Source organism: Euprymna scolopes, chromosome 29, assembly GCF_053919585.1.
Source record: "Euprymna scolopes isolate OS-2025 chromosome 29, ASM5391958v1, whole genome shotgun sequence".
NCBI classification, from domain to species: domain Eukaryota; kingdom Metazoa; phylum Mollusca; class Cephalopoda; order Sepiida; family Sepiolidae; genus Euprymna; species Euprymna scolopes.
This window is the reverse complement of record NC_136510.1, coordinates 76,958,236-76,980,237: the sequence shown is the minus strand read 5'-3', so window position 1 is coordinate 76,980,237 and position 22,002 is coordinate 76,958,236. Positions and strand designations below refer to the sequence as shown.

At 32.3% G+C, this 22,002-nt stretch overlaps 1 protein-coding gene across 1 annotated transcript in view; it reads left to right on the top strand.

Moving 5' to 3' along the window:
* Nucleotides 1-5,618: 5,618 nt before the first annotated feature.
* Nucleotides 5,619-22,002, top strand: part of LOC145252729 (COP9 signalosome complex subunit 4-like) — a 38,216-nt gene continuing 21,832 nt past the window's right edge. The window contains exons 1-4 of the mRNA XM_080112583.1: nucleotides 5,619-5,770; nucleotides 16,764-16,843; nucleotides 18,684-18,835; nucleotides 21,073-21,176. Of these exons, the coding sequence (XP_079968709.1) occupies nucleotides 5,688-5,770; nucleotides 16,764-16,843; nucleotides 18,684-18,835; nucleotides 21,073-21,176 (419 nt within the window). The 5' untranslated portion in view covers nucleotides 5,619-5,687. The remainder of the gene's footprint in view (nucleotides 5,771-16,763; nucleotides 16,844-18,683; nucleotides 18,836-21,072; nucleotides 21,177-22,002) is intronic.

The window sequence follows — 22,002 nt, the reverse complement described above, 5'->3', positions numbered from 1 at the left end:
CAAATCAAGTTATTAAGTTAGATCCATATCCAAGAAACCTATATCTAAAATTTCAAGTGTGTAAACCCAAAATTGTCGGAGGAGTTTGGTAGAGTTCTCAAAGGTCAAATCATTGAACTTTGACCCCTTAATCGCCAAATTTCTGACCAAAAACCAATCACATCAATTTTCCCAAATCTCAGTATCCTGTATATCAAATTTCGAGTCTGTAGACTAAAAATTGACAGAGTTATTGCGTAGGGAAATATACACACACACACACACACACACACACACACACTTTATATTTTATAGATAGATAGATAGATAGATAGATATAGATATATTTCAAGATAGAAATATATATATATATATATATATATATATATATATATATATATATATATATATATACTAGCAAAAGTACCCGTTGTTGTCTGGGTTCAAAAACAGCCTACAGAAAATGGACTCTGATTTATGAAAGTATGATAGGTTATGAAAAGGAAGGGTTGTAAAGAGATAGCTTCGAATTTGGGGGTATCAAAACCAAAGCAAAATGTGATGAAAGTAAAAATAAAATAGATAAACCCCATAATTTATTATACCATACCTGTTCACAATGAAACACTTATCACAATATTCTGTGGATCTATATTAAAAAACCTTGTTAAACTTTGTGACATATTTCCATTCTATGGAGGTCAGGCGCGAACGAACACCCAATAATTTTATTATACCTTATTTCTTCTAACTGAAACATAATTATCAAAGTATACTCACGCAGATAGATATGAAAAGTCTTTATTAAAGTTTGTGCCTATTTCCATTCTAGAGAGGTTAGGCATGAATGCAGACCCCACAATTTTATTATACCATCCCTATTTAAGTTAAAACATACTTATCAAAGTATTCTTATGTACATCTATATCAAAAACACTTGTTAACTTTTTTTAATTTTTTAATTTTTGATTTCCATACTTTGTGGACAAGGCGCGAATGCAGACCCCACAAATCCAAGCTGTGATGCAGGACCACTTATAATCTTATAATTCAATGGCTGTATATATATATATATATAGGATCACCCTGAAAGTATGACCTCTAGTAATATCTATCAGGATTTTTCATCGGATTTTAATCTGTGTCTTATCTCACTTATATATATATATACATATACATACATATATATATATATATATATATATATATATATATATATATATATATAATACTAGACAACCCGTGACCCCTATATATATATATATATATATATATATATATACATATATATATATATATATATATATATATATATATATATATATATATATATATAATGGGCCAACAACCAGCAGTCGTATCAATCACGTTTATTGGATTTATTAAATGTTGCTAGAATTTCTCAACACTGAGTGACCCAAGGGGTCACGGGTTGTCTAGTATTATATATATATATATATATATATATATATATATATATATATATATATATATATATATATGTATGTATATGTATATATATATATATAAGTGAGATAAGACACAGATTAAAATCCGATGAAAAATCCTGATAGATATTACTAGAGGTCATACTTTCAGGGTGATCCTAGCCAAAAAAAATATATGTGTTTATATTTTGATTTTCAGAATTTAAATTTAACCACTAAACTTATATATATATATATATATATATATATATATATATATATATATATATATATATATATATATATATATAAGAACAAACAGTTAATAAAACCTATATATATATATATATATATATATATATATATATATATATATATATATGAATAAAAAAGAATGCGAAAAGTATAAAAGCTTATAACTTTTCTAGATTCGTTTTTAATTGGTGACGTGCAGGAATACAAAATAATAATATTATGAAAAAAAATTTAAAAACTTTTTTTATAAGTACATAATTTTCGACCGATCCTTCAGTCTTCATCGGTGTAGTGAAAGTATATATATATATATATATTTCAGAGAAACTCTGAAATATATATTTCAGAGTTTCTATTAAAAAAATATACACATTAAATTATATATCCTTTATAATATCTTTTTTTTTTTACAACGGCATCATCACTTATCAAGGCCAAGAGGCCACTCGAGGATAAGGGTTAAAGAGTGTACAATAGACAATTGGACAATAAAGTAATCGTTAGTAATGGAAATTCGGTAGATTTGTTAACTTATATGGAATGGCTCATCAAAAACTTGTTTACATTAGACTTGAATACAACCATATTGCAGTCAGCTGGAAAGCAGGAAAACGGAAGACAATTTCATAGGCGTGCAGTTCTAAGAAAGAAGCTTTGTTCATGGAATCTATGTTTAGGTTTAGGCACAGATAAAGAGTGGGGGAAATTATTGATAGTCTTTTCTGCTAGACGGGTGTTTCTTGTGAAAATTTGGCGAGGCAGGACCATAGATTGAAGCTCAGTCGACCACTTGCCATGAAAATAATAATAAAGCCGAGACAAGCTCGCAACATCTCTTCTGTGAGAAAGAGGTGGCAGGGATGATGTAAAGATAAAAGCTTGGTTTTAGATGCATTAAAAGTAACAAGCCACCTCTTTCCCGATTGTACCACTTGCTCAAGATCAGAGGAGAGAGAATCAAAGAGAACTTGGTCGTTTAAAGTCTTAGATGTGCTACCATAGATGGTAGTGTCATCAGCATAAATGTCTATGAATGATGTAAGGGTGTGATTTGGAATATCATTAATGTAGATCAGGAAGAGAGTTGGGCCCAGGATGAACCCCTGAGGGACTCCAGCATTAATACTGTGAGCTTCTGATTCCTGATTTCTGCCCATCAACCACCTCTCTTATGGATTTATCAGAGAGAAAGGATTTAATAATTAAGAAGACATTTCCAGCTATACTATAGCTGGAGATCTTGTGAAGTAAACCTTTATGCCATACTCTATCAAAGGCCTTAGATATGTCAAGGGCAATTGCCCTAGAAAGGAAGCCTCCATCGAGAGATTCACTAATCCTATGAGATATAGCTGTAAGCACATCTGCTGTAGACCTAGCAGAACGGAAACCATATTGCGTGTCACTAAGAAGGTTATTTTTGTTGAGATGGTTGATTACTTCTCTATTTAACACAGATTCCAGCAACTTACTCATGACGCACAGGAGACTTATTGGCCTGTACTGAGAGGGAGATGAGTGATCACTCGAATTCTTAAATACAGGGCATACTGATGAGATTTTCCAGGGTGATGGGAAGCAATTCTCCTTAGGACAACGTTTAAACAGTTTTGTAAGTATGGACGCTAATTCTGGTTGAAGTTATTTTGAATATTATAATTGGAATACAGTCAGGGCCGGTTGCTTTACTGGAATCAAGGTTTTTGATTAGCTTGGCAACATCACGTACAGATATTTGTCTATCACATAGCGAATGTTCTGATAAAGGAAGAAATATTGGGGGTTGGCGGCCTTGGTCGCAAAGGGTAGAGTTAGCTGCAAAGTTCTTGGTAAAGAATTTGGCTTTGTCTGATGCTGACGAGATTACCTCAGGTCCATTGATGATAGTTTGGGTTCAGGATTCTGTTTGCTATTTGCCAAAACTGGTGGGAACCAAGCCACAGCTCAGCTACTTTGAACTTAACAGACTGAGCATACAACTCTCTTGCGTTCTTTATTACTTTTTTTTACAGTAGTTGTTGGCAGTCCTGAAAGCGGCTTTAGTCTCAGTAAATCTATTATGTTGGAAGCAATGGAAAAGGTGATTTCTGTGCGCAATGGCAGCAGCACATTCTGAAGAGAACCATGGCTGGCTATTAGGTTTTTACTGGAACTTATTCGAGAGTATGAAATGGTCTATACCTACAATTAACCTTTACGTCTGGTTTAATACTATAGAGGACACATCCTTTTTAAACATGTAACGCAAAGGTAGATCTGATATAAATGTACAGAAACTATCCCAGTCATCCAAATTGTTTAAAAAAAAACAAGCCTAATGAAGTTTTTTCCGGCTTCAGAGCTTGTATACAGGCTAGTTGCATTTCAATGACCAAAGAAAGGATCTGTCCACAATCATAATTTTTAATTTACTCTTTTTATTTTTTATCTTGGCAAATGGCTATACATGCTTTTCTTTCTGTTTTATGCACATTTTGCAACCCATACCAAAATATTTTCTCTTGATCTGACACAACATTAGAAGATTTTCATGTTACTAGTAATGGCAGTTATAAAATCTTCTGTGTCCGATTTTTTTTGTTCTCTGATTATCATCTTTAAAGCAAATAGTTTGTGTTTTCAACATGCTGTTCTTCTAATCTTTTCTTGTTTACTTTTTTTCCATTTTGCTTTGTTTTGGAATACTGTGCTTATTTTTTATTGATAAAAAGTTGTTACTGAAGAGTAGCCCATATAACCAAAGACAATATTTTTTTTAAGGGTTGCAAAATGTGCACAAGGTAGAATGAAAGAATATATAAGCAAACATAATTAAAAATTATAAAGATTGTGGACTGATTTTTTTCTTTGGTAATTGGGATGCAATTAACTAGAATGATTTCATTGGAATGAAATGAAAAGTAAGACAAAAAAAAAATAATCATCTCACTGTTTTTCAGTTTGTTTAAAACTGAAAACAAGCGCGTTGATCGATAAATGGAAGTAGGAGTTAAGTGAGAGAAACAGAAATAGGTTTAGAGTTTGGAAGATGGTTTCCTTATATTATAATTTGATTCTAGTATAAAGGCTGCATAAAAGTTTATTGTACATTTACACCCTTCCCACTCACACAGTAAGGTTAGGCATATCATTACTTTCTTGTGGAGACTTCAGCTCCCCTGAAGGGATACTATGGATGGGTATTAAAATAGCCTCAACTTTTGATCTGTTGGCATTCCAGTAATAAACTAATTCCCCCACCCAGAGGAGAAAGTAATGCCTGGAACGATAACCCTCTAAAACTGAACAGAATCACGACCCTCTAAAACTGAACAGAATCACAACCTCCACCCTTTCCCTGTCCGTGTAATAATCTATAAATCTATGGCCATTGGTCATATTCTTCTTTTGAGAGCACCATGTTTTATGGGTTTACTATGGATTTTTTTCCTCATCCTCAAAATCAATAGAGTATAGACCACTTCTTCAATAACCCTTTTCCCTGTTGATTGTATGAAGCTGGTCCTATTCAATTCTATGAGGTCCACCTTCCTAGGCTTTGCCTTCTCTCTTTAAAAATAACTTGAGTCGCCTCTACCAGAGAATGCCTATGGGGCTGCTCAGGCATCTTTTGCCGAGTCAGAGTACCCTGTCCTCTCGGGGGCGCTGACTTTTCAATCCCACTTTCCGACCCTTGTTGTACATTTATTACTGTGAGAGAGAAATAAGTACCATCAGAGCTGTTTCAGTTGCGGGGGAGGGGAGACCACGTCGTCTATAGAGAAACAAGAACAAGTCCAGAAAACTTTTTTGCGGCTATTTAAATTCTACAATGTTTTATTCTTAGGAATTTCTTAACGGTTATATTTATTTTTTATTTTATTTTATTATTGTTATTTTTTTATTACTAAGGTGGATAGAAGAGTGAATTGCGGTGAAGCTCTGAAAGACGAAGTTTGTTTGCGCGGAGTTATCTAAGCTTGATTCTTTTTTCTCCACCAGGCGCGCTAGTGTATATTAGACATCGCCAGGTGTTGTACTAACAAGATGGCGCAAGCGGTGAGGCAGCAACTTAACCAGTTGGCCAGTATGTCACATTCTGGGACTTCTCATAAAGATGTTACAGAACGGTAAGACTATATCTGTACCTACTAAGCACATTAACCCCTAGCCTTAAGATTTGATGATCATTATCGCTTATTAATTCATTCATTTTTGCTTTCCACATCTCTCCCTCCAACCAGCACCAGCTAAAGAAGAACAAAAGTGTTTTGCTTTTTTGTGTGTATGTTTTCAGTTCTGGTCTTCGTATACAAAGAGTATGAAGATTATGATTTAATTAAAATGAAAATTATTTTGAATATGTTATTACTAGTTTTCAGATCTAGCATTAATTATTTAGAAAAAGTAATTTCATATAACCAAAACATATCAACTGTTCAAGTTTCTTGCGGGGTTCACTCAAGTCATGCCCCCTGTTTGTGTGTGTGTCTATAATATGTATATTTAAAAGAATAAATAAAAACTTTGGAAATATATACGTAAACTACGATCAGCCCGTTATTTTTTATTATTTTTTTTTGTTTTGTTTTATTTTTAAATATATATTTAATATATCAAATGGGAATTATTTTAGAAATTATTCGGTATGTTTTAATAGATTATTTTTCTACATTTTAATATTCCTTGAAAAGTAGTGGTTGATTTGTTTCTATCTCTTTTAAAAGATATTTATTTTAAAATTCATTTATTTTGGTTTTCTAAAATAAAACTAAACACGTTACGAAAGTCTTTTTAATTTTATTAATTTTCATTCTAAAAAAATGGTTTTTCAATCACTCACATTATTAAGAATAAACTTTTGACATTACTTTTGAAATTTCTCGTTAAAGGATAGGCAACCATTCTTTATTATAATTATTCTGAAAAAAAAAAAATTACTAATATTTATTTTTTCTTTTAGGCTTAAAAGAATATTTAGCGATATTGAATTATTTCTCTCGCATGCCGCTATTCCGAATTCGTGGCCGTGAACCGCCATCAGTGGGATTGTTTCTCTTGTACCAAACGGTCATAAACAACGTTTTAATTGAAATTTAGACGGTTTCAAACCCCCGTGATTGCGCACTAAAATAATTAAATTAAAAAAAAAAAAGTTTGTTTTTTTTATTCCAATTATCTAATGGTATTCAGTAATCCAGTAAAAATTCCATTTTTAGTTGATAAATTTTAATTAAAAAAAAAAAAATCTACGCCTAAAAGATTTTATGCGACTTTTTTTTTTTCTCTCAATTATGACCGTTTTGGGTTCTTATGCACTTATTGTACCGTGCTGGAATAATGTTATTTAGAAAGCCATTCTTAACATGTGGAGATGGTATTTTGTAACCATTCTGTACTTTCACCTAACAATTTAATAAAAAGAATGGGTTTGTTTTACTATACACATAGATTCGAAAAGTTGTCAAAAAACAAATATATAGCAAATGTTATCAAAGGGAAGATAAGTTACTTTTCTACCTAACTGGATAATTTTTTAGTGTTTTTATTTAATGTAAAATGTTTATTCAGTTCGAAAAACGAGTAATGTTGAAGGTTGCCGGCGAACAAGAAAAGATGGGCGCGAGCGCGATATCTTGAAAACTCAATATTCACTTCCAAATAAGAAATGGAACAAAATGGTATTAGAAACCCAAACCCACCCAATAAATGTCACTATAATATTTACTTGGTGGGTTTCTAACACCATTTTGTTTTATTTCTTATTTTGAAATGATTATCAAGTCTTCAAAGACATTGCGGGCATCTTGTTTCCCAGCGGCCTTCAGCATTACTCGTTTTTCGAATCGAATAAACATTTTACATTAAATAAAAACACTAAAAACTTATCCAGTTAGGTAGAAAAGTAACTTATCTTGCCTTTGATAACATTTATTTATATATTTGCTTTTTGACAACTTTTTCGAATCTGTGTATAGTAAAATAAATCCAGACCTTTATTATCCAATGTAATCCCTATTGTTTTCACTGGTGGCCATGTATATATATATATATATATATATATTTCCCCAAAACCTCTGGTCCTGATGGAGTGGAGAGTAAAACTTGCTGCTATGGTTTCAAATGATCTGAAATAACAGTAAGGGGAGACTTGATTCCAAATATTTCTCATTTGTTATTTCTCCCCTCTTTGGGAATAGGGTAAAATAATGAATATCTCCAGTATCAAATAATCCTTATACACTGAAATTTACTTTATGTATGAAAACCAAAGAGGGGAGATATAACATGAGAAATATTTGGAATCAAGTCTCCCCTTGCTGTTATTTCAGATCATTTGAAACCATAGCAGCAAGTTTTAGTCTCCCTGCCATCAAGGTCAGAGGTTGTCGAGAAATATCAGGTATTTTGTAATTCATATGCAAAACTAGGAAAACAAATGACTATGATTGAAACATTGGTAAAGGTGTAGTGTTTTTCTATCCTTAAAAAATCCTTTAAAATTACCACTAATTGGGGGTCCTGAAAATGAAAATGTCATTTAAAATTCCAGGAAATGAGTAGTTTCCAAGATATGAAGAAATTATTTAACGTAAAATGAACACCCACTTATAGTCACCATTGGGGAGGGGCATCTGATATTTTTTTTGTTAGGGGTGGTGTTTATTTGGTAACTTTGGCCTCGTAGACCAACACAAAACCTACCTTAAAGAACTTGTTATATATAGGTTTTTGGGTGTGCTGAAAAAGAATGCCGCATTTAAATTTTACACAAATAAGTATTTTTCTGGGTATTAAGCAATGTAATTCTTTGTTACAAGTGGTGACCATTGTTGTATGCGCAAGTGCACATATTTTTGCTTAATGCCTGGAAAAAGACATATTTGCGGAAAATTTAAATGCAATATTAGTTTTCAGCACACCCGAAAACCTAGTTTAAGGTACGTTTGTGTTGGTCTACCCCGTACAGAATAGTTACAAAACACCATCTTCACATGTTAAGAATGGCTTTCTAAATATTATTCCAGCACGGTACAATAAGTATACTCCCCCCCCTCAAAAAAATGGAGCCTTCAAAAAAAAAAAAAAGCAGGTGCTCATTTTACGTTAAATTAATATAGAAAAATGAAATATAATATCATGATTGATGAATTCTCAAATGGGATCTATTTGAACATTTCTGGGACGAGTATTTGTCTGTTTTGACATAAGTTAATAAGGAAATATTCTTTTTTACCACAGGGATTCCCAAAGTTGGCTCCCTGAGGAGCTCCGGAAGCCCTTTCTTAAAGAGGACTAAATGCTTTACATGGAAAAATTGAATAGCTGCAGACATTTAATAATTGATCTTTTTTACTGGAAAGATTGGATACATAACTACATACGCAAAGAGTTTCAGGATGGTTTATGAAAAAGCAAATAAAAATGAGCAAAAAATGCAACAATATTTGATTAATCAAAAACAAATGAAATGGTTGTAAACACAAAACACTTTTTAAAACTATTTTTGTTATATCTTGGAAACTACTCATTTCCTGGAATTTTAAACCTTATTTTCGTTCTCAGCACTCTTGAAAAACTGCTCCTTTACTGAAACATTTTATGGCTGTAAAAAAGTGTCAAAAATAGGCTCTGAATGATCTCTTTAATGTGCGACCTTAAGGGCAAATGTCACATAGCTCATTACACAATTCATGTCATTAACTTTCCAACAAGCCTTCATTTATTAAATTCTGATCAATAGTTGCTGAGATTTGGAACTTATAAAATTACCAAAAAAGGTAGTGTGTGTGTATATATATATATATATATATATATATATATAAGCGAATGTGTGTGTGTACATTTCCCTACGCAATAACTGTCAATTTTCAGACTACACACTCGAAATTTGATATACAGGGTACTGAGATTTGGGGAAATCTTTGTGATAGGTTTTCGGCCAGAAATTTGGATGTTATGGGGTCAAAGTTCAACGATTTGACCTTTGAGAACTCTACCAAACTCCTCCGACAATTTTGGGTCTGAACACTTGAAATTTTAGATATAGGTTTCTTGGACATGGATCTAACTTAACTTGATTTGAGCCCAAAACAATAAATTTTAAGGGGTCATAATAGGGGTTAAAGTTTAATAAATTGACTGCTTTTTTTTTTTTTTTTTTTTTTTTTTTGCTCAACATACACCTCCAAACACCCGGGCAATGCCAAGCGTGAATGCTAGTATATATATATATATATATATGTATATATATATGTGTGTGTGTTTATATCTATACTTGTAGCCCTACTGAAATGCTCATATCTTTTGTTCCATGGGACGAAACTAGATGAAAATTTGCAGGTTTTTGAAGATAATACTATTCTATGGTTAAAATTTTATGACAATTGGTAAAAAAGAACCTATATTTTCAAACCAATAAAATATGCCTAAATTTGCCTACATTTCTATATATAGTGTCCTGGTAGGCTAGTTTCAGTTTTGCTGCTTTGGGATGAATTTTGTTTGGTTATCTCCCCCGTGGCCTTGCCAGGCCAATAATATATAAATACTCGTTCCAGAATGGGTAAATTCTTTGAACAGAAGTAGTTTTGCACAATTTTTATGTTCCCTTACAATCTATTAAAATCTAAATATAATGCTACTAAACTTTGTCTAGAATCTTTATTTGAATTTTGATTAAAATCCTTTACATGATTTTGTTTCTAGAAAATGTCTTAAAATTCAGGTAATCTTATAATAATTAACGCTGGATCAAATTCAATCCAAATCTGATAATTTTAATTTTCACATGGAAGAGTGTGCCCGTGTTATACTCTCAAAAGAAAATGAAATTTGGCGAACATTTATTGATTGATGTTTCTAATAGTGATGGGACGATTCCAATATTTTTCCGATTCCAATACAATTACCGATTCTAATTCTTTTTAAATTTTTAAATATAGTGTATTTGGGGGTTGGGGATGACTGGACTGAAAGCCTATATAATATATGCATATAATTTTGCGAAAGTTTAAAATCAATAAATAAACCATAGAAAATTAACTTCTAAACAAAAAATATATAAATAAAAGAATCGTTTTAGGCATCAGAAAGAAGGCACAAATTTTTTTCGATACCAATATTTTAAAAAGTTCCAGTTTTCTTTTCATTTTTTTTCCCCAATTGTTAGAATTCCATAAAAGTCAAAGGTATGTGAATTTTCACAAAGGGCTTCCAATCCATTTTTACCTCCTTTGCATAAAGCTAAATTAAGCGAGGAAAGTAGAAAGTGGACGTTGAGTTTACTTTCAGCAACTTCATAACTTTTGCTTCCTTTTTTATCCTTTAATCCTCACATTCTATAAATGCTGTTTCTGACAAAAGGGGAATCTGTCCGTCTAACAGTTATTGGTGACTAGTTTAGATTTTGAAGTATTATTTAGTTTCTTACATCAAGTGTCTTCGTGCCTTGTCTAGAGTGATTTCCATTAAAAAAAAAAAATAGCCCGCATTTGAATTTCTTACACCTAGCAGCTTTTCAAAATTCATAGTGATTGGTTTAGGAGTGAATCCTGCACATTCAAACATAACATATTTAACTTAATATATATACGAGAGTCGTTCCCCCTTTTTTAACTCAAAAAGTTGAAGAGCCACAAAGACGGGAGTGGTGCCACTAAAATGAGTGACCCTTTGTGCGCCAGAATTTACTTTTCTATACAGTCACATCCATTTTCAATGGACTTTTGCCAGAAATTCAATGACGCATCTCTGCTTCTGACAGGCGTCCATGATAGGGGTTGCTCTCTTAGTCTCACACTGTCAATATCTGCAACAGAGGTGAGACTCAGGTTATGAATACATAAGTTCAATCATTATAACAATGCAATTTGCAATCCCCTTTGATCAATTTGGATTTTTTTTTAAAAATAGGCATTACTTTTGGAATGCCTCTTTTATGGTGGACAATATTTGTTCGCAAGTTTATTATTTAGGAAAAAAATATAATACAATACAGTTTGTGGAGAACGCTGGACATGAGTTAGTGTATGTAAGAATTCAGTAATTTTCAATCATCATGTTTATTATTTATTTAATTGAAAATGATTGAAATTCCTTCAATGTTGTCATTCTTTCATACACTAACTCATGTCAACGGTGTTTCCCCACAAACTGCATTGTCATAGCCTTCAAACACAAGTCCTTTTACACTATGCACAATGCTTTAAGCAAACTATAATATCCTTCTCAAAATACAATCTTTCTTTTTTATTTTTGTTTTTATAGATTTATTCATCAAGCATGGATTAGTTTGTCTTTGTAACTTTATCTGTTGCTTTCACTTGATAAATTCGTCCTTAGATAGTGATGACATCTTGCGACCGCCTTCTAACCAGCTACAGGCCTTCATCAGTCTCCAGACTTAGACTCTGGTGATCCCGATCTTAAGCTTGTCATTCATGTTGCAACTGGATCTATTGGTGTCTTGTTTTACTATTCCCAATACAAAAGTCAAAGGGGTTGCAGTCAGGCCAGCTGGAAAATGTAATGTATGGTCGATGTCTGGTTGGTATGGCCTGATGCTGAGTCTTGCCGTCATGCATATAATTTATCTACAGCTATCTCATTGATTCATGACTTCACTACCTTGCTCAGAATATGAATATAGTCATCATGTTCAGCCTGAGGCTCTTGGAAAAAAAAATGGAGTGATATGATGCCATCTTTGGTGATAGACCTCAGCATTCTGATTGTATATAATTTTTAAATCCTGACTGTTTCTCTCAGATGTACTTCATAGTTGAATCCTAAATTCAAAATTGTCCATAATCAATTCTACAAAAAGACTACTGATAACAAAAGTAAAAAGTATTTTCTTAAATTTCCCTTATATTAAGAGTGAATTTCTTTCTAAAAATAAAATTACTTTATAAATTTACATGATTTTGGAATATATTTTTGATTTGTCATTGGTATGTACATCATACAATTTTTTCTTTTTCTTTTTTTTTTTCTTTTAATATGAGGAAATTCTGGACAAGAATCTGAAATCCTGCCCAGTTTTAACCATCGTTTGCAATCCTTTTCAAGGTGTTGTCTCATTGTCCACCTGACAAACTTTCTTAAATAGGTTTAACTCCATGGTGCGAATGCAGTATTATGGTGAAAGGGGTCGGCTAAGAGTAATCTCAAAGTATTGTAGACGATTAGAAAGACCGTCGACCCCCCCCTCTACCCCTCCCCAAAGTTAACAGGGTTTTATGCCTAAGTTTAATGGAAATTATGTTGATTTTTATTATTTTAATGTACACATTATTATAATATTGTATTGATATGATGTCCAGTAAACTATATAGGAACAAAGTGTAATATCTGTTCTGATTCTGCACTTCATCTTTTTTGTACTTGGTCAGTGAATGAGAAGTACTAGACTGAGGCAATTTAAAATTTTGTACCAATCTAAAGTGTCCCTTTTTAAGGGAGCTTGGATTTTATCCACATTAAAAACTGGTCTTTTGTCTAACTTTGCTCTCATTGCAGAGCAAATAAATAGGTACTCCTTTACCTTTAACCTCGAATTGCTTTTGGGTCTTGATAAGTAGTGGTAGTGACTCATTAGTAAAAAAAAAAAAAAAACAAGATTTTAGTATATATTTACTTTCATACCTAATAAACACGCTACACTTGGCAGTTCATTTAGCATATCACTCAAAAGATCTGCCGCCTGACATTATGGCACCACTTATAAAAAACATTTGGTACTTGTACGTACTTGTTATGGAATAAAGTTTTCATGCCAAATAATCACTTAATATGATTGAGCAGTTTTTTTAGAGGAAAATCAGATTTTGATGAGATCGATTGGGTAGCAGCCATCTTTTTTTTTTTTTTTTTTTTCGCTTAGGAGAAGGGAGCATCAGGATGAGATAACTTCAATCACCACTTAACGTTTGTCAAAATTTGACAAGATTATTTTGAAACATGAACAGAAAAAATAATTAGATAAATATTTTAGTTTTTTTTTTTTTTTTTTTTTTCACTTATTTTACAGAGTTTCTATGTCCCTTTTTTTTTTTTTTTTTTTTTTTTTAATCCTTTTTTTCATTTTTTCCTTTGTTAATCAACTTTTTTTTTGTTTAAAGGCACCTCCCTCCCCATGTCCGTAAACAGCCAAATGGCGACGATAGATCGATCTCATTAAAATTTGATTTTCCTCTGTAAAAAAAAAAAAAAAAAAAAAAAAAAATGATCAAATTAAGTGAAGTTCTTTTTTGGAGAACTTCATTCCATAATGGGTACATACAATATAACTTTTTTTTTTTTCACTATTTTCATTTTTTAATGTCTTGATTAAACTGTACAAGTACCAAAAATTTATTTTTATAAAGCTGGGAGAGGGCAGGGTTCAGGAACCCTCTAACTCTTCGGAGTTGTGCATTTGCTGCATTATTTCATGTAGTTTGCCTTTGGCATTCAGTTCTCTCCACTCTCCATGCTTTAGTATACATGCAGCATCTCCTTCTACCAAATTGTCTTTCATTTTAGCTCTGGCCAGGCTCAACATCACTTTGGTGATCTACCGAGAACTGGTGTATGTGTCAATAACCTTCAAATAGCATGTGTCAAAATTTGAGCCCAATCAGATTATTAGTTTACAAATCAAAGTTACTGTTACAAATTTTCAAAACAATGGAAAAATCTGAATTTTATATGTTGATAAATTATTACTTTCTGATGGAAAAAATACTATTCAAGTAAAGCAGTGGTCTGATAAATTTTCAAATTCTGCACAGCTGGAAACAATGGTTAAAAGATGGTATGCTAATTTTAAACACGTTCATATACACACAATGCTGGATGCTCGTGTTCAAGTTCAGCAGTTGGCTTGGAAAGCATCAAAAAAGTCCAACTCCAGATTATAAATTGAAGTTGTGTGAGATAGCAGAGTATTTGAAGATATCAAAAGTTTATTCACCATTTTGTATAAATGAGAAAGCTATATACAAAGTGGGTGCTGCATTGACTCGCAGCAGATCAAAAACAACACGTCAACAATTTGAAGCATTTTATGCATTAATATATAACGGTGGATGAAACATGGATTTCAGTCTTAAAGTCAAATTATTAATCAGCCGAGTAAACAACAGCAGGTGAAAGTTGTCCAAATCGACTGAAGATGCAAACATCAGCAGGTAAGGTTTAGGCCTGTATTTTGAAATGCACAAGATATTTTCATCAATTATTTTTTGTTTTTGTTTTTTTATTTCATGACTTATCAAGTTCTTTATATCTTCTAATATTTATCCATGGTGTTTGGATTAGTTGTTTTGTATAGAAAATTTGTTGCTTAACTTTGCAGAAGATCAAGTCTTGCAATGGGAAAGAAAAAAAAAAATAACATTGTTTGGTGCATTTTAAGTTAGGAAGCCAATATCTTCAGACAGCCTAAGCTGGTAGCCCCAGGTCGATTACCTTGAAACAAATAACTATTAATTACCTTCTTTGGAGACTTACCGTCTCCAAAGAAGGTAAGTCTGTAGCCCTTCATTAGCTCACAGGTCATGCTCACAGTCTTCTGGGACCAGGGTGGAGTAGTGATGAGATTTCCTGGCAAATTGTACCACAATTACAGGAGCCTATTATGCTTCATTTTTGAGGAAATCAAGAGACACTATTAATATCAAGAGGCAAGGCAAGTAATCCTCCTCTTGCAAGACAGTGCTTCATTCCACAATGTGCATGTCAACAAATCAGAAATCTGGGCATGTGGCTATGAAATCCTCCCTATCTTGCGTTTTCTGACTTTTGCTTTTTCCCAGCCATGAAATTGTTGAAAGGAAAGCATTTTCATAGATGATGTAGTTCTGATTCCCGAAGTAATGTTGTGGTTGGAGGACCAACGTTAAATGTTTTATGAAATGGTTTCCAGAGTTACATTAAACGATGAGAGAAATGCATAACTCTGGATGGTTCTTATGTACCTATTTACTATGCCTCCCCACGGGACAGTTAGACACCAGGGTCGTTTTTTAACGTGGAGAAAAGGTACAAAAATAAAAATTGTCTCAGTCGTGAAGGATTTCTCCTCCACCGAAAGAGAACAAGAAATAGAAGTGCAGCATCTGAAGAACAGATACTACACTTTGATCTTGTCCCGAAGGCCAAATGTAAAAAAAGACGAATAACTGTGCTAAGTTTCGTTTCTCTACTGCTATGAGAGGTGGTCATTACTCCTTGTATGTTTCTCATTGGCCATGCTACTGGTTGTGTGAAGTTGAATGTGTTAAGAGAATGTCGACATTCTGCCACAATAAAGTGTAACCTTTTTGATTTAGTTTTGTGTTCTGTTAAGTCAAAAACAATTTTTCCCTACAAAACAACCAAACCAAACTCTATGAATAAATATTTGAAGATATCAAAAACTTGAAGCATAAGACTCTTATCCAAAATTACTGGATTTGGCATTAGAAAACTTGAAAAGGGCTGATACGCCATTAAAACAACCGGTACTTGTACAGTTTAATCAAGACATTAAAAAATGAAAATATCAAAAGTTTAAATTGTACGTATCCGTTATGGAATGAAGTTCTCTGAAAAAAAAAATTTCACTTAATTTCATCAAGTAGTGTTTTTACAGCGAAAAAACAATTTGTTATGATACCGAGCAAAAGGTTTAATTTTTAAGAAGTAAAGCTAGTATTAAAGATGGGGAAGGAGTGTCGGCGCTTTAACTGGAGCTATCTCCTCATGGCATGTTCTACAATTCAAACAAAAATTAAAAACAAATCCAAGATGTCTGCCTTCAACACGCTCTCATAAAAACATGTTTTTCCGCTGTAAAAAAAAAAAAAAAAAAAAAAAAAAAAAATACTCCATCTAAGTGAAATATTTTTTTCGGAGATCTTCATTCCAAAACGGATACGTACAATATAACCCTCTTTTTTTTTTTTTTTTTTTTTTTTTTTTTTTTTCCTCAATATTTTCATTTATTTTTTGAATGTCTTGATTAAACTGTACAAGTACCAAACAACCAAAGAAACCATTTCCACAAACTAAGCAGGGAGATTTTTCTTGGTAAAATTTTGTTGACTTTGTAAAATTTTTAACGCTTGATATTTTTCTTTTTTTTTTTTCCTTCAGATATAAAGCCATTTTAGAATCGACCATCAAAACTCAAGGGGAGGAGCTGATTCCATCATTACATGCTTTTGTTGAGGCTTGTAAGTTGTATTTCATTGGCCTTGTAATGTTTTTTTATAAATAGTTATTTACATTTAGTTCTTGTCTAGAATTCTCCATATATTAAAAAAAAAAAAATTTTTTTTTTTATTTTTTTTTTATAGAAAATCTGTATCATTTACGTACCCGTGACGGTGTAAATGTCATACTCCAAAAATCACATAGATCAAGTAGTTTTATTTTTAACTAAGAAAATCAAATTTTATGAGTGAGCAAAAAGGGATTGTCTTGTGTACCGATCTTGAAACAATGGCGGATAACTCCACAATAATTGAAACTTGCAAGATCAGCCTTGTAATGTCCATGATTTCGCATTAATCACTTACAATCGTTTAAAAAGTATTTTCTTTATAAAAATAAAACTATTTGATCAATTTATGTAATTTTTGGAACATCATAGTTCTGTTTTGTCATGGGTTCCCCAGTTTGATACAAAACACCTGATGAAGGCCGGAGTGACTATAACAACCAAGATGAGGAAGTCAGTCCGACAATCTCAATAATGGGTATATATACGAAAAGATTTTTATGGGTACATAATTTGATAACACTTTTGAATAACACCGAATGTAATGCCATTATAAATTGTTGAGGGTTTATTTATTTATTTTTTTTTCTATAGTTTAAACATAAACCATTAAAAAGAAACTTTCAAAAAGAAAAAACCAAAATACACTTCTAAAGTATATTTCTCCTGAGCTCTAATTGTATGTTTAACAACCATAAATTAGATAAAAGGGATAAATAAGGGGTGGGACAGAACAAAAGCCTATCGAGATGTCTTTCAGCCAAACCTTTTCAAGATTAACGTTGGTAACAGGAGAGAAAACATTGTTTAAAAATGTGGTCAAAAGACCATAAATTAATAGCGAGGGTAAAAAATACAAAAAAACTAAACCCTCAGCAATTAATAATGGCACTAAGTTCAGTGTTATTCAAATGTGATATATATATATATATATATATATATATATATATAAATACAGATTTTTCTTTATCTGTGTTTTTAGTATAGGAGGAATTCTGAATGAAAGTATTAAGCAGTGAGAAAACCGTGAGTTCAAAGTAAACATTGATGTCACGACAAAATGTGTCGTTTTTTGTTGTTGCTAATTTTGGGGTGCCTCAAATTCATTTGTTCCATGGATTCTCGTAGATCATTGAACAACTAATTGACAGTGATGAGATCTTGTTTCTTTTCAATTTAATATTATTTCAGTGGTTAATAAAAGTTCTGTTTCATTTTTTCATTATATATTTTAATTTTTTTGTGCTTATTTAGAATTACGCTTATTTAAGACAAATACAAATTTTTTTATGATATACATACTCATCATGGAATGAAGATGTCATATTCCAAAAATCATAAGTTCAAGTAATTTTTTTTTTTATTTAAGAAAATCAAATTTTATAAGGAAGCAAAGCGGAGGCTGGGAGTCACCATTTTGTTTTAAAATTCAAGGGCAACAACTCAATTTGATTAGAGATGTTAATTGTATTCAGAATAATTAAAACTTTAATTTCTAAATTTCTAAAAATCGTAAAATTCGATTTTCTTAATTAAAAAAAAAATAAGAACTACTTTATCAATTTAGATAACTTTTGCAATATATATTCTGTGACAAAAAGATTTTATATATATCTATATATATATATATATATGTATATAATTTTTTTTTTTTTTTTTTTTTTTTTAAGCAAGTGTCATTTTAAATAAGCACTATTTTTCACTTTTTTTTTTTTTTTAAATAAACTTTTAAATCTTAAAACAACATTTTTTTTTTTTTTTTTTTTTTTTTAAATTTTATTTTTGGATTTCAGTGGTCAATGAAAATATTAGTTTAGTGATTTCCAGACAAATCCTTACAGACTTCTGCAGTCATCTTACCAAATTACCAGATCCGGTTGCAAAAAATGTGGCTAAATTTACCCTAGATCGTGTTTATGCTAGAGTTATTTCATTTGAAGAACAGGTGAGTAGCTATTTATTATTTTCCTGTCATAAAAAGGAAATTCAAGTTTATAGAAAACAGACAATGCAGAGATGTAACAGATAGACTGAATTAATGTGTGTACAATCATCTCATATATAATGATTGCTACATACATATATCATATACATATATATATATATATATATATATATATGATGATTGCTACTTCTTGACAGAAGTTTGCCATTTCTCCAGTTAAGTGTCTGTGTGCACATAGGTGACTTTTTACTCCAGCTGTAGTCCTGCATGAAAGTACACATGTGACATAAAAATTTTCCTTCTTGTAAAGGTGATCGCATGATAATATTGTGAATCCTCGAATGTTGTGTTAGGCCACTGTTAGATTTGCAGATTAGACCACAAGTATAACCACTTAGTGTTGCCAGATGTGCTGTAAAAGCCTCCTCATAAGACTGTCGTTCCTGTCTTTGATTGTGTAATTTCAGATTTACAAAACCAGCTTTTGACAAAAGGTATCTGCCACATGCAGTGCACTTCAGTTCCTGTTGTAATTTCTCTGGCATATTTTCATCCTGCGTTCTTAAAACACTACTCTTCAAAAATCTTACAACTTTTTTTGATGGGTTTTCTCCACAGTGATCGATCTTTTGCTTGGGTTTCCCATTTATGTACATCCATCTCAAGTATTTTCAAGTTGTTTTCCAGAGAATCCTTAAACCTTTTTCTTGGTTTATGCTATGGTCTTTTACCCTTATCTATCTCACCATAAAACAGTTTTGTCCTCCATTCCAACCAAGTGTCCAGTCCAGCGCATCTGATTTTGAATGATTTTAATTTCAATACTAGTACTATTTGATCGTTCAAGGACTACAGTGTCAGGTGTTAGTCCTCTGAATACAACTTTAGTGAAACTTTTCCAATAACTTGAGATGCCTTCTATATGTTGTCCAAGTCTCTGACCCATATAGCAGTGTAGTGATAACGCATGTTTCGTAAACACTTAGCTTGGTTTTTGATGTGATTCCCCGATCTGACCATACACGTTTCTCCAGTTTGCCAAAAGCAGAACTGGCTTTGGCTATTTTGTGATTTCTTTCAGCATCAAGCGTAAAGTCCTTACTCAGCGTACTATCCAGATATGCAATATTGTCCGTGACATTTAACTTCTTACTATCAACAAAGCTGTTTGGTTCAGCATATGACATTCCTATAGGATGGGAATACATAGCCTGTTTTCTCGAGGCTGATAGTAAGTCCAAAAGCTTTACAAGCTTCTGATAACTTGTCCATAATCATCTGTGTATCTGTTTCTGAATGTGAAACAAGGTCTGCATCATCTGCATATAAAAGTTCAAGAACAAGGTTCTGAAAAGTTTTCGACTTTGCGTTGAGACGTCTAAAGTTAAAAAGTTTACCTGATGTGCGAAACCGAAATTCACCCCAATATCACAATTGTTAAAAGCATGCATCTGCATCACAGCGAAATATGGAAAATAATGTCGGAGCAAGTATATTACCTTGTTTCACACCGTTCTCAACTGAAATTGGATTAGACGGAGATCCATTAAAGTTTACTCAGGCTGTCATATTATGGTGTAACTGTTGAAGCAGCTCCACAAAAGTGGTAGGATAGCCTAGTCTCCTAAGAATCTTCCAGGGTGCATTGCGATTAATGGCATCAAAAGCTTTTGTCAGATTAGCAAAAACTTGATACAAAGGCACTCACTGCTCCATACATTTTTTCATTAGTTGTCGTGCAGAGAATTGTGTCGCTGCCAGATCTAAAACCACATTTGTTCTCTGGGATGATAGTCAAATCCATTTCATCAAACGATTTAACAAAATCTTTGCTAAAACCTTTCCCACTGCTTCAAGCAAGCAAATGCCTCTATAATGACTACACCCAGATTTTGACCCCTGTCCTTTAAAGATTGGAATTAATATTGCATCGATCCAATCTTGAGAGATAGCATTACCATGCTAAACTCATGCACTTACGTTGTGCTTTTTTAACTGTAATTTTAGCTTTTTATTTTTTCTCTAGATTTTAGTCCTTTCTATCCTCAACCTCTCAATTTTAACCGTTCCCCCCTTTTTTAGTTCTTTTCTTCATTTTAGCAGTTTTCTCTCAATTTTAACTTTCAGTTTTAGCCTTTCTTCTCAACTTCAACTTTTATTTTCTCTCTCTCACTCTCTGTCTCTCTCTTAATTTTAGCTTTTTACTTTTTTTAAAATATCTTTATATATCATTTAAGGTTGCTTCAATCCGGCAACATTTGGCCAATATTTATGAACGAGAGAAATCTTGGTTACAGGCAGCCATAGTGTTGGTTGGCATTCCACTAGAAACTGGACAAAAGTAAGTATTGCAGTGTGACATTATTAAACTTTTTTCTTTTTTTTTTTTTTTTTTTTTTTGTGAATGAAATATTACAATTCCAAAATTTTTATTGACACATTGGGAGAAAATAGAATTCTAAAGTCATTTTTTTTTTTGTTTTTACTTCACCTCAAACAAACAAGCCATATTACCAATAATGCATAACCTGTTGGATCACTGAAGTTAAGCAACGGTAAACCTGGTTAGTACTAAATGGGTGACCATTTTGGACTTCCAGGTACTGTATGTCCTCTGTTTATCTCGGCATTGTTTCCAGTAATCTTGGACTTCTTATTGCCACTGGGCTTAAACAGTGCCGAATCAAGAGAGGTGTGGTTAGGGATTGCGCAACCCTTGCTTCACAATTATATGCTCAGATGTCCCTATAGGGGTATCCTTTGTCTTTCGAGACTGAACGGAGGCATCGATAAGCAAGATGTTTTTTCATATTACATTTAAATTTTTGCATATTTGTATGAATAGAAAAACTGAGGGCAAAAAACGTGATTTTACTACTAGTTGGGTTAGGGTCAGGGCTACTTTTCTTGCGAGGATACAAGAATAGTAAGTTCAACTGAGCACATTTTGTAAAAGTACTTATAAAACAAACATGGGGATGTGACGGGCGGGAGTTTAGCAAACCGTGTAGAACTTATGAGTTTAGAAATTTTTTATTTTTTTTTTTTTTTTTACACCCTATTCAAAAGGGTGAAGGTTAGCAGTTCATACACCAGCCCAAATATTACAGCTACATAAGCGAGTGGTAGTTTTATACAAGTTTAAAATGTTAGCATGTGTGAGATGG